We start from the raw sequence: 13970 nt of genomic DNA on the forward strand, positions 1-13970 counted from the left end.
TTTATATGCCTTGATATGTTGGGTATACATATATGGATATTGTACCATCTTATGAAAACTAGATAGTTAGGAGGTGTCATAAAATGAGAAGCAAATACCATTTCACATAAAAAGCTTTACACGATACTTTAGTATAAGTTTGCACCAAGTTTATCTCCCTAATATGTGAATAAAACATGCTTAAAAAGAACTCTTCCTGTTTTTGAATAAAGCAAAAGTATGTTCTGCAAAACATCAACACAGATGACATTACTGAAACTTGAACTTAACCCAGAGTTCATGTAATTAAAGAGATGCAGATTTACTATCCGTGAGGAAATGATGATTTCATTCTGTTTTGGGACTCCACTCAAACCATCTACTGGAAATCTGCAAGGTGAAACTATGTACTTCCTGGTAAAAAAGTAGAATAAGCCAACTACATAAGTGTATGAAGGACTGCATATTATACTATCTAATCTGGCCAAAAATAGAAGTGGGACAGTAAAGCTTGTATTTTCAGTACTGAATGAAAAGGAGAAAAAAGGAGGGAGTTTGAGGGGAACCTGAAACAACATCAAGAACTAATTCTGACATGAAACTGAATGCAGTCTCAGGTCATGCAACCCACATTCTGTGCATAAACCTGACTCAGACAATGATAACCTCCTAATTACAATTAATAAAACAGTTACCCTTGTAAAGCCAGTCAATCAAATATCTATCTTTACAATTCTGGATCTGATTATAGCTGAATGGCAATGAAATGTAGATGCAGTCATCATTTTATATATATATATCCCCAGTTATGCTAACCTATAATAGTCTGAAGCTGGGTACCAAGCTGACGATCTGAAACTTCTTCGAGCAAACAATATACAACTTTTCCCTCTTACATTGCCTTCTAAGTTTCAGCAGGCATCACAAGTTTCATACAAGCAATGCACATTTTATAATGAAGATGCAAATATCTGAGCTTATAAGAAGGTATAGGCAGTAACACAGAGATTCTTAAGCTTAAGTATGGATTAAATGTATTAACCCAACATTTTTTAAACAAGTTTCTAGTTTCAGTACTAGATTGAACTAACCCAAACTTCCTTATTTTTTCATGGCCACTTTTTCATGACCCTGTTAACTAGTGCTTTCAATAATTCCCAAGCGTACTGTCAATTCCCAAGTGTAATTTCATATAACCATTGCCTACCGAGAGAGCTGGGTTGCCTTCGTCCTCCACAGTGACCACCAGCTGATAGAACTGTTGTCGTTCACGGTCTGGAGGGGAAGGGCGGGTGGCAATTTCTCCAGTCACTCTATCCATGCGGAAGGTCAGTTCTTCATTGCCATGGATGATGTAGTAGGAGAGGACACTGTTGAGGCCACTGTCCCTGTCAGTTGCTCGTACCTGAGCCACAGCAGTCCCTCCACCCACATTCTGTGCAAATATTGGAGTGGGGTTGGGGAGACAAGAGTATGCAGGATGGAGGGAAGAAAATTAGGCCACACAAGAAGTAACTCTGCAGTTTACATTAAATCTGAACCTAGGATTTGACAAAGGCTAATCTATATATGATATTACAATAATGAGACTACTTCTCTTGGCAGAATGGCTATTTTTGTGGGAACTATTCAAGATGATTAATTGAATATTTCACCAAAACTGGAATCCAGATCACAGGGTACAATAAAAAGAAGTGAACTTGAAACTAGAAGGATAGGGTAATGCAGTACTTCCCAAACCTTTTCCTTCATTACCCAAACCCCTAACTTTGAATGGTTGCTGAATGGTCATAATTTGAGGACTACTTGTATTATAAAAACAGTATCACTGAATGATCTTTATGTCATTTCAACAAATTACCATTGGTAATTTCATTAATTTTCATCTTAATAGGAATACTTTAGGAGATTTTCGAATATATTTTAGTACACGTGGCAATCTTTAAGTCAATTTAAATGTCCCTGTTGTGATTGGGTAATGGGATCATGTGTTGTTACCCAAAGAAAAATCACTTTTACCCGATTTTGGATAATTTACCCAGATTTGGGAAGCACTGGGGTAGTCGGAAAGGAGCCTCTTACTTCCAACTCATTCTGCAAGCCAATGTCAGCAACCTTTTGCACAGGTAGAGGGCAAAGCCAGTTAAAATATAATACAAGCAAATTTACTGGATCATTCAGCTAATCTCAACATATATATTTGTGATACTCATGAGATGTGGTGCTGGCTACCAGCTTGGTTGGCTTCAAAAAAGGATTGGATCAATTCATGAAAGTCATGTGGAGCAATGGCTATTAGCCTTGATGGCAGTGTGACTACCACTGAAGGCCACCTGCTGGGAGACCAGTGGGCATCCTTGTGCAGTTGGTTGGCCTGTGTGAGAACAGACTGCTGGACCAGATGGGCCAAGGGTCTGATCCAGCAGGGCACTGCTTATATTCCTATTAGCTCAGTTCAGGTGTTCTACAGACTAGTATGCTCACCTGCAAGCACTCTGATTAAACTCCAGTTCCAGCTGATGTGGCTCAAACATCATCAGCTCCTGAAGACATTGGCACATTCAGTGTTACTGTCTGCAGGAAAAAGCCTGTAGCAGCCATGTGAGTTAGCATCCTGTATTATCAATCTGAATAGAGCTGATGAGAGGTTGGGGCTTCCTCAGAGTGCTCATGTGGTGAATGCTTCCATCGGATGCTCCCATGAGAATAGTATGATGAAGTTTGGAGAAATGGATGCATTTCTCTTTTGGACAAGCATATAAAGATAGCCTTATGCAGTAATCAGAATCTGTCTTTTTCATCAAGTTTTACTGCTTGATTACAAACATCCTGTTGTTTGTATGTTTCTGTAAAAGAATGCATGTGCTACAAAGGTGTATCCTTACAAGCTATAATTAGAGTAAATTAAATTTGTCTGGTTTATCCAAACAGTGGCATTTCTCAAACCTCTTATGCACATTTTCCAGTAAGTAGAAAGGGGATTGCAGCAAGAACAGTATTGCTCTTATATAAATCTTATTTCTTTAAATGAATCTTGAATGGGGACATTTCTTGGTAGACTAACTCAAATATGCAAAGGGATAGCAAGTATCTAAGAAAAATTAAACTCTACTAGATCAGGGACTTCTACACCATAACATATGATGGAGCTAAAGAAACAGTACAACCAGTTTTGGTTAGAACAAAAAGGTCCTAAAAGATCAATGCAAAACTAACCAGAAAGAAACCTTTGAACGTTAGAGAGGCAAAAGCTGATCCTCAAAAAAGGAGGGAGAGAGGTTGGCTGTAGGAAAATTGCAAAAAAATCTAATCTGGATCATTTTGGGCTTTGAGTGAAGGTTTGCCCAGGTTTCTTCTAAGGGAAAAAAAGTATTTAGAAATTATTATAATTCTTTTTGCTTTTCTCAGAATTCCTCAGGGTTTTTTTTTCTCAGTATGACATGAATTTTTATTCTGGCACTCAGAAAGCCCGTAACATTCAGCTGAACTTCAAGTTTAGGATACCAGGGGATATATGGCATTGAAACTTCTAGGTTTGGTTACTCAGTCTTCATAGCTCCCATTTCTACCCACCCAGTTCTCCTTGTGTGCTATCTTCATTTTGCAAATGCACCGAGAATAGATCAACATCATCGGAGGATAAACTATGAAAATTGGTGAAACCAAATGTTGATATCCCTTGTTTTGCATTTATTTAGCTAGCATTATATTCAGTTGGCTTTTCTGGGAAGCTGATGCCTACAATGCCTTTAACAAAGAATATTTTTCATCAGTATTCTCAAATGCTTACATACTGTACAAACAAGCAAGGATGGATTGCACTGAAGTCAGACCCAGTTCCTTCTTCTGCATGAGCAATTTTCATTAGGGATGGGGCCATGAACCTGTCTGTAAAAAGCTAGCAACCAGAAGAACTTCTTACCTCGTTGATGCTAACATTGTATCCATGTTGGTTGATAATGACTGGAGGATTATCATTAACATCCAGGACATTGACTCTTAAGGTGTGCTCTTTCCTGTGAGCTGGGACACCTCGGTCTGCTGCTTGAATCTGAAAGGTAGATGGAACTTAGTGAAACTTAGATGGAACATTATAGTTTTGGTCACGCTATTAGGTTGGGCAAAGCTAGAAGTTCAGGATAAAGGTACTTGTCTGTCAGCCCCAGGACCCCACTCCTTTACTGAAACAAGCCAGTGCTTCACTGTTAGATAGACAGAGATTTGAAGAAAACTCTGCTGAGGATTATTAAGGAAACAATTAAAATAGCATTGCACATTATCAAACAGGTTAATAATCATTCTTGGAATATTGCTATGCAGTTTTGGACAGCATTTCAAGCAGGACATAATAAACTGGTGGAAAATGAGGAAAGGGACAAAAAAACCCCCAAGGAAATGGACTAATTCCCTCATATTGCATAATTACAACATTGGAGGGGTTTTAGCACTAAGCTCCTGCATTAGAATTGTCCTCCTGTTCTGCTTGTGGACTTTCCAGAGGGATCTGTTAGCTGTTGTAGGACTAAAATTCTGGACTAGATATGTAATTGGTCTGCGTCTCCCTAAGTTTTGGAGTCCAAGATCCAGATTCTTATGTCTTGATGTTCTAGTACTTGAAGTCTGGTGACTTATCCTGATTGCAGACCCTGTAAATGCATTTTTGAAGTTTCCACCTGTGTGCCTCACTTTTCACTCCATCATTTTATATTCCTACCAAACAGAGAGCCTACAATGGCTTGGGATCACTTGATTCTCACACCTGCTTTTGTATTGAAACACAACTAGAACTTCCCCTTCTCCATTCACCTCAGACTAAGGACAGGAAGGAAAAAAACCCTCTTGATTGCCTTTCTCCATTCTTCACTACATATATTCCAGCTCATTATTCCCCCTTCTCACATTCACTTGGATCAGTGCCAGCATCTAACACTTCCTTCCCGTCAGAAAAAGAAATGTGTTTTTGTCTTTTATTAGCTTTTTAATAAACTCTGTTTTATTCAAATTCTGAAGTTTGTTTGTTTGTTTGTTTACATGGCCATCCATTTAACCAAAAGCGAACAAAAGATAAAAACACAATAAACATTTGAAATCAGTTAAAATCAGGGGCCCTGTAAACATCTTCCTGCCCATATAATGACATACGTGCTGGGCTTCACTAACAGCCCCAGTGCCTGATAGAGAAGCCAGGTCTTCATAGCCCTCCAATAGGCCAGCAGGGTTGGAGCTATCCAAATCTCTCAAGGGAGGTGGTTCCATAAGGCATCCATGATGACAGAGAAGACACACTTCCTAAATCCTTTCAGGTGACACTGCCAGATCCAGTGGAATGGGCAGAGACCACCAGGAATAGATGGTCCCACATGTAACCTGGTCTCCTGCCATGTAGGGCATAAAAGGTGACAACCAGTACATTAATTGGATCCAGTGGGAATCAGTACAGGTCACCTAGCAGTGGTGTTAGATGGGCAAAACTGCAAATGCTACCACATTCTAGACCAGCTGAAGCTTCTGAATGCTCTTCAAGGGCAGTCCCCTATACAGTGCATTGCAATAGTCCAGTCAAGAAGTAACTAAGGCATGAGCACCCATAAGCAGCACCTCCCAATCTAGAAATAGGCACAACTGGCACACAAGATATATTTGTGCAAATGCTCTCCTGGCCATGTCTGCATCTGTTCCTCAGCCGGAGCCATGAGTCCAGGAGGACACTAGATTGCACACCAGATCTTTTCCTTGTACAAATTCTATCTCTCTGGTATAAGTAACAATTAATGAGCACATAAAATTCCACTTTGGAACAGAAGTTTGATACGTGATGTAACAATAATGTCTTCTAGAATTTCTGCTGAAAGTCAAATTACAAACAAATACATAATTGAACTCTTACCTGCCAAATAATTTAGCAATGCCTTTCAATTCAAATTATGCATGAATCTTTCATACCTGCATCATGACAGGTATATTCCACACAATAATTCAAGATGCAAGTTTTCTCCCATATATAGGAATATGAAATCAGCAACTAAAATAATTCAGCTATTTGTAGATGGCACACTTGGGATTACAGAGTGACTAGAGCAGTATTTCTCAACCTTAGCAACTTTAAGACGTGTGGACTTCAACTTCCAGAATTCCCCAGTCAGCATGGCTGGCTGGGGAATTCTGGGAATTGAAGTCCACACATCTTAAAGTTGCCAAGATTGAGAAACACTGGCCAGGAGATCAACAAGCACATCACATCCAGGCCAAACTATTTATTTGAACATCACAAATGGCATTACATCACAGTATAACATTTGGATGACAGTCAGTTCCTAGTTACCTGTAATGTGTAGCGTTCTATTAGTTCCCGGTCCAATAGTCTTGCCACAAACACTTCTCCATAGGTGCTGTTGGTTGTACGAATTTCAAAAGCCCTGCCTATATTTCCCGATATTAGAGAAAAAACAACCTGCATTAAATAAAAATAAAAAAAATAAAAAAATATGGTGAAAGGGTGGATTAGAGGATGTGAATGGAATCAGTCCATTGGCTAGAAGTGTAACAAATTTATACGGCATTATAACTGGTTCTTTTTCTTCTATGGAGTAGAAAGTTCTGTCCTCAGTAATACTTCTAATTCTTAGCCTAGAATTTACTTGTTTTGTATCTGACTGTGCTGGATGTGTGTATATACACAAATAAAAATAAAGGCTGGGTTTTGTGAAACAGTGTTAGGAAAAAAAAAATTGGACACCTAAGTGTAGAGGAGGCTAAATGAGGGCTGATAATTGGACTAAGTGAATCAAAAACTAGTGAAGCAAAACTGATATGTCAAAAGTGAGCTTGCGAATGCTACCTTTATATTTGGAATGAATATCACTCAGTAGATATTCTCTAAATTCATATGAAAGCAGATTCTTCCCATTAAGAATGAAACTTTGGGGTTTTTGTAGCTACCTCAGGTAGCAAACTAAAGGAAAGAAATGCGCCACACCTTAAATGCACAGTGCTTCCTGTTTAATATTGAAAGGACTTCCTTTTGGTACATTGAGCTGGTAAAAGGGCTTCATCTGGGGTTTTCTTTGCAGCTTTTTCAAGCCCATTGTCCTAAGTCAGCTGTTAAGCAGCTTCTTGGCACCAGAGGAAACTGTTTGAGATGTTGTTTTTTCCTATTTTATTTAACAGCCACCTGGCTAGCTGTTGCCCTATAGGCCCTGAGCTATCTTGCTTTCTAAGATGAAGTTACACCAAGCCAAAGGGAAGAAGAACATGTGGTTATATAATTTATGAGATGGGGTGTGACTGGCGGTGAATGCTGTGAGCTCCAGAAATATTTCGTGTTGTTTTCGCCAGCAGCAGGAAGTTTGCTTTTACATAGTCCCCTCAAAGGAAGAACAGATGATCTGAAGAAACAGTGTTGATGAAGACATGTATTGAGCCAGCAAAAAGAATGAAGTTGCCATTTCAACCTTGAATATTTGAGGAGGGTGAGGAATAGCACTCCAACATTTTTCCTCTTCTAGTGCTAACAATGTGGAGCCCATGGGAGCAAGTATATTTGTCTATGACCTTCTGCATTTCATCCGGTCTCAAGAGAAATCTCTCAGTTGGCTGCATATATTAAGTTCTTTTTTAAACCACACTTTATTTGAATTCCATAACCTTGGGTTTCTCAGAGCATCTACTCTTCTCAATAACAATCAGAAATCATAACAGAATTAATGTAAATTCTAATGTATTTTGTTCTGGAGTGGAAGTGGAATGTATTTTGTTCTGGAGTGGAATTCTAATATATTTTGTTCTGAGCCAGTAGAATAGAAGGCTGAAGGTCTCAAATTTCTTCTCCTAGAAGCTCTCTGAGTCTTCACAATCCTGTTCTGAAATAGCAGTTTGGTAGTTCCTGCTATTGTTCTCTTCCATGGGGTGCTTCACCTGATGTCCACCTGAAACACTGGTGTGTGACAGAGACAAGGATCTCACAACTTGTGCTGGTGATTAACATGTAAAAATGAAAAAAGAAACATGATTTTAACAGTTCTACCTCCTAGCTATGCAGTATAGGGATATCTGACTAGATGACGGGTCCTTCCTTCCTTCCTTGAGAAATCTATCAGAAATAAACAAAATCAAGCTTTATTTTAAAGACGTCAAAACACTGAAGTGTTAACCAAATGTTAAAATGCATACAGAAATTAGGAGAAGGCATTCCAGATCTATCTGAAAGAAAGAAACTTCAATGCGGGTGACAGTAAGGCACTCGTGTGTTACAAATAGCTCATGTTTGCCCTAAAGCCTTACAAAAAAAAGGAGCTGATTACATACTTCAGATTAATATTGCAGCTCACAAGAAAATCATAGAGAAAATGTGGTATCTTCCTACCCATCCTAACAGAGGGATAAAAGGCTGAGGTTGCAAGGTCAATTTAACTTGTCCAGAAAAGTAAGAACCCCGGACAAAACAGACAAATAAATTAAAAAACCACACCCAAGTTCCTGGGTGTCCCCCACCCTCTTTTTTTTTTCTAGAGAACCAGCAGTACTGAAAGCATATTGTCCTCTGCTTCCTGGACTTTGCACTTCTAGGCAATGTTAAGGGCTGGAAAGTATACCTGTTCTTTAATCAGAGGCTGCAGAAAGATGGTAAATCCCACAGCTTCTCTGGACGTCTTCTCTAGTTTCACAAGGACTATTCTTGTTTTTTTTCCCAGCAGGGGGAGGACCTGGAATAACCTGGTTTGTGCATTCCTATTTATGGGGATTGTTTGGGCCTGCACCTTGTACATTCAAATACATATATACATACTTATACCACAGTATTAAAATGTAGCATAAATGCAAAATATAGAATGATAACGGACCTTGAAAAAAAGTAGAATAAGCCGAATATGAGAAGCTACTTCTTGCTACCACCTAGGAATTGTATACTATTGATTTGATACAGCCTGACAGACTCTCATCTAGAGATGTATATTTTGTGAGCCAGGAGTGAGCAGGTAACCTAGGATAAATTGGGCTTAGTACTCTGAGCTTGCTGTACCTAAGGAAAGAAACCAAATATCTCTGTAGTACAAGGGTAAGTCACTTGTCATAAATTTGCAATGCTTCCTTCACAGCTATTTCTGTGATCATGTATACTGTACATATCTAACTGGAAAGGACCACAAGTTCAGTCTGGAGTAGGATGTATGAAATAAAAATGAAACTAATTTGTTATAACAATCAGGAAGACAAGAACCCATCCTATTTCAATACCCCTTACTACAATTTAGGAACTGTATACGGTGAAGCTACATGGTTGCAGCTACCTGCCCGTTCTTTCCTGCATCAGGATCTCTGGCTAAAACCAGAGCGATTCGACGTCCAACAGGGCTGTCCTCTGTTACACTCACAGAAGAGTCCGAAGTAATGTCAAACTGTGGGCTGTTGTCATTCTCATCCAATATGGTGATAGTAACCTGTCCAGTGGAGAAGGTGGATATGAATGATACTTTTTATAAACTAGAGGCAAGGAAGCCTTACAGAGAAATGACGACAAGCTACCAATGGATTTGTTCTAAGCCAGCTTCTATACACTGCAGTGGAACTGAAGTTGCCCCTGAAATCTACAAACCTGCCCCTGAAACTGGGATTTCCACCATCCCTAGAAATAAAATCATAACACTTAACTTTTTGCATACACTTTTGCACAGCTTTCCTAGCAAGATTATTATACTTTTAGGATCATTTGAAGGTATCATCTACATCAAAAGGCAGGAGCTCTTATTTGAAAGACTAGTTACCTCCTTTTTTTTGAGACTGAAGAAATAGTAACTGAATCTAATATTTGTTTAACGTGGGAAACTCACTCTAGTTTCAGCAGGGTTTATTTCAAGAGTGGACAAGATAGCAATCTGGCTACTTGCAAATAATTCTAATGTAAGGGTCCCTCTAATAAGCCCACAAATGGACTAACTTCCCATTTAATATAGAGGGTCCAGACCTGGCTTCACTGGTCTTATCACAAACGAATTGGTGTGAATTCAGCAATACTTGGAAAGTTGAAGAAATAATGACTTCATGAAACTCTCACAGCAACCAAATGTTTTCACTGTATAGTGTGAACCGTCTCTTAATAACTGTGTTAAAGTGTTAGGCTGTTAGGGATGTATTGCAGCTGCAGATGTGAGTTAAGAATCAATCTGAGATAATTTTGAGCCAGTAACTAAGGAAATACTGTCATGTCTAAAAATAACTGCACTTGTAAACATGCCCTACTCAAAGGAGTATGGGTCTATTTATGAAACTTTATTTATTTGGCTAAAGGCTTCAGAGATAGGATTAGCCAACATAGCTGGATTCTGGAGAAAAGCTCAGAACCTCCTCTTCTTTCACTGGGAGTGGTTTTGACAAACTTTTTCTCTCCTCGCTAAAATTAGTATTTCAATAAAAGTCATGCTCAGATATCTGTACAAATGAATACTGGCAGTATTCTACACCCAAAGCTTGATTTTCTACTCTTCTAGGTGCAGTTCGATGTTCTGATAGTCCTCTACAAATCCATTCATGCTTAGGGCCTCAATATGAGTGGAACTCCTTCTCTCTAATTCTGCCCAACCTATAAGATCAGAGAAGGTTTGCAAACTCCAGGTCCCATTGATAAAACAATGACATCTTATGGGATCCAGAAGGCATGCTTTTTCTATCACTCTCCCTGTCCTTTGAAGGAGCATCCCCACCTCCCACCCCACACCCCAGGGTCCATATGGCTCTTAAAGACCTGACTCTTCTCATAATCACTGTCCTGGGAGGGATGGTGTATGTACCTGTTAGAAAGTTATGTTCAGTGAGTCTGTCTTCCCCAGGCATGATTGTTTTATTATCCTGAGACTTTAGTTTTTATATATTGATGTTTTAACCATCTTGTAAACTGCCCAGAGTTGCTCGGCAGTTAGGTGGGCTTAGAAATTGAATGAATGTGAAATTGATATAAGAGTCTCCTGGAAGATATGCAACAAGAACATCTTAGGCCAGTGTTCCTCAACCTTGGCGACTTGAAGATGTGTGGACTTCAACTCCTAGAATTCCCCAGCCAGCATGGCTGGCTGGGGAATTATGGGAGTTGTAGTCCACACATCTTCAAGTCGCCAAGGTTGAGGAACACTGTCTTAGGCTATCCATTGGTCAGTTTCAATTTTCAGTTTCTTTCTAGGAATCACCCTAGATCAATGTCTCTCAATCTCAACCTTGGCAACTTTAAAATGCATGGATTTCAATTCTCAGAATTCCCCAGCCAGCACACTGGTTAGGGAATTCTGGGAGTTGAAGTCCACACATCTTAAAGTTGCCACGGTTGAGAAACACTGCCCTAGATTATTTCCCCTTAGTTAAAAATCTCCCCTAATAAACAGTTTTTAAAATATATGCACTGTTCCCTAATATATGCATTTTTACAGGCCATTTTCTCTAATGCATGCATCTTTATGACCATTTTCAATTAGTGAGTCACACTGGAAAATCTGGAAAAGTGTGAATATGAACATATAAGCGCATTTTGTTTCCTTTCGATTTGGGAAATATAACTGAGTGCTCTCTTTTCACTTATACATAATCCTCTCATATTTCTTAAGGGGATAAAAGGAAGCTTTGGAACAGAGCCCTAATTTTTTTTCAGGCATACAAGCAGGAGCACAGTTAAAAAAAAAATGTGATTGAAGCTCTGCCCCTTTTTAAAGTGTGTTGTGCGTGCCATCTTGACTCTTTTTAACTCTGCTGGGAATGTTTGTGTGGGGCCAATTCTAGTCTGAAAGAGTTGACAAAGGATTTCTTCCAAGCTTCTGCTCTGCAGAATTGGTAGTACAGGTCCCTGTTTGTCAAACTGATATACTTATGTATATACATCCTATTTGTGAAGCACAAAACTTCAAAAATGAGCAGCTGCTTGAACAGTCAATCTGTCTTTAATGCGTCTCAATTCCATCTATTGTTAATTCTCATATAGTCTTTTTTAAGTCCTAGTATCTTTTTTAGATCTAGAATCAAAGTCACAGGATGGTGTCGTCATGCTTTTACATACTATTCCAGCACTGACTTTTCACCCTGAAGACTGAGCTGTATGTCAAAGGTAACATCAAAGATGACAAATGCTAAGATGGCTGGTGTACAACTTCTTCTTTTTTTAAAGTAAAACCCACTTTCCTCTTAAGATAGCCAGATTCAGGTAGGATCTGGGGCCTTTTTCATAATACAAGGCAATCTAAAGAAATTTAGAATAGTTGCATTTGTATTTGAAAGCAACTCTGCTCTTCTGCCTATCTGACTACTAGCTCAATTTCATTTCTGTCTGAACCTGGCAGACTGCAGACCTTGGACCAATAAATGGTGTCCACCAGCTGATACATTCTGCACACTATACCACACCAATCCTTGAAGCCTTTAGCAAATGGCAAAAATGAAAACTCTTAGAAAAACATAAAAACTACAGCCAAGGAAGGATGAGTACAATGGGAAAATAAACATTCCTACCTTCTATTGGATGGAAGCACAAAATTGGACACAGAGAAGAAAAGAAATAAAGAGTGATTAGATTTCTATCCTTTAAACAGGAAGCTTACATTCAGTGATTTGGGGAAAAATTATCATGGGCCAGAGACACAGATTCAATTAACAATGTAAATAAATTATTGATTGGTTCTTGGTTGTTGATTTATCAATCTCTCCTTAATCATCTGACAGCTATGGTCTCTTTGGCCATTTATTGATACATTTATTAACCAAATTTAACCCTCAGCATTCTCAGTGCATGCTGATGCATTCCAGATGATAACCTTTATTTCCCTGGAAGCTATTATTTATCCAAAGTGGGAAGCTGCCTGTCATTTGGACCTCAGACCTACATCTTTGCATTGTACCATTCTTGCACATATTCCACTTCCCCATCACCACACCTGCGTTTGTGCTTAGCTTGTATCACATGCTCGCATATTTAGTCAAAAGTTGTATGAAAGGAGAAAAAGAAAAACAAGGGTGGGGTGAAAACAGAAATTGGCCATCCTGGGTTTTTTTATGCAGAAGAGAGGATTCTAAGATAATTTTAGTCCAAGTGTTTTGAGTGTATGCTTTCTTGAATGGGAAGAAGAAAACCATCTTGAGTTCTAAAAATTCTATCAAAAGACATCTGTTGGAAAGAATAATAAAATACGTGAGTAAGAATCTCCTGGAAGGTAACATTATCTGGACTAAACACAAACTACTTTGAAAATGTTTTAAGTGTAGAATGATTTCATAAAAATCACATCACTGGATATTCAGGAAAAAACAGTTCTGAAGTAAATGAATCAAAATAAAGAAATCCAGTGTAAAATGTGCATGACTAAGAAAGTAAATTAATCAATACTTTATAGCAAATAATTCAACCCAACTATTTTTCTATTCACTAGAGCCTTAAAGAAGTACTAAAATGGTTAACAATTTGAATGCTTAATTAAGTTTCCAGTGTTAAAATAGAATGGCTTATTAGGTAGACAATCCACAAATCTGCTTGCTTGTAATGAGATGAGTGCATTGGTTTCTTAGGCTGTTAAAACTTCCTTGAAAATAATAAATAATGCTATTCTGGCATATCAGCTCATAGGTGGGTGGGTGGAGGACTAAAAGATAGTAGTCATTTTTTTTAACCCAAGGAAAAGGTAATGAACGATAGCTAAGAATGATGCTACATCATAACACAGTGTGATTCTAAGGACATTTGGTGCCTTCAGGAACACAGCCCCAAAGAACCATGCTACTGTGTGGTGAGAGCTTTAAAGTGGAAAGAAAAAGGAAAAGAAAACCTTCAGTCATCTTGCTTATACTAAGGGACATTCCTCCACAACCATCTTAGAAGTTTTTTTTTACTGTCTTCCCATCTCCAAAACAAACCAGATACCTTCCATTTCCAGGGGATGAATGACCTCACAATAGTGGGTTGAAATTTTAGCTAAGCACAAGGAAAACAAAAACACATTTAACCTTGGAAATAATAGTCAAGTTCC

At 38.6% G+C, this 13970-nt stretch overlaps 1 protein-coding gene across 1 annotated transcript in view; it reads right to left on the reverse strand.

Moving 5' to 3' along the window:
* The window catches only part of CDH23 (cadherin related 23), a 469716-nt gene that overhangs the window by 82986 nt on the left and 372760 nt on the right, over nucleotides 1-13970 (reverse strand). The window contains exons 33-37 of the mRNA XM_088144253.1: nucleotides 12463-12465; nucleotides 9267-9416; nucleotides 6302-6430; nucleotides 3902-4030; nucleotides 1187-1414 (exon numbers count right to left, since the gene is read on the reverse strand). Coding sequence (XP_088000379.1) covers nucleotides 1187-1414; nucleotides 3902-4030; nucleotides 6302-6430; nucleotides 9267-9416; nucleotides 12463-12465 — 639 coding nt within the window. The remainder of the gene's footprint in view (nucleotides 1-1186; nucleotides 1415-3901; nucleotides 4031-6301; nucleotides 6431-9266; nucleotides 9417-12462; nucleotides 12466-13970) is intronic.

The sequence above is a fragment of the Python bivittatus genome, unplaced genomic scaffold, assembly GCF_059951505.1.
Source record: "Python bivittatus isolate LINGU-HERP-01145 unplaced genomic scaffold, Pbiv_v1 ctg000400_np1212, whole genome shotgun sequence".
Classification (NCBI taxonomy): domain Eukaryota; kingdom Metazoa; phylum Chordata; class Lepidosauria; order Squamata; family Pythonidae; genus Python; species Python bivittatus.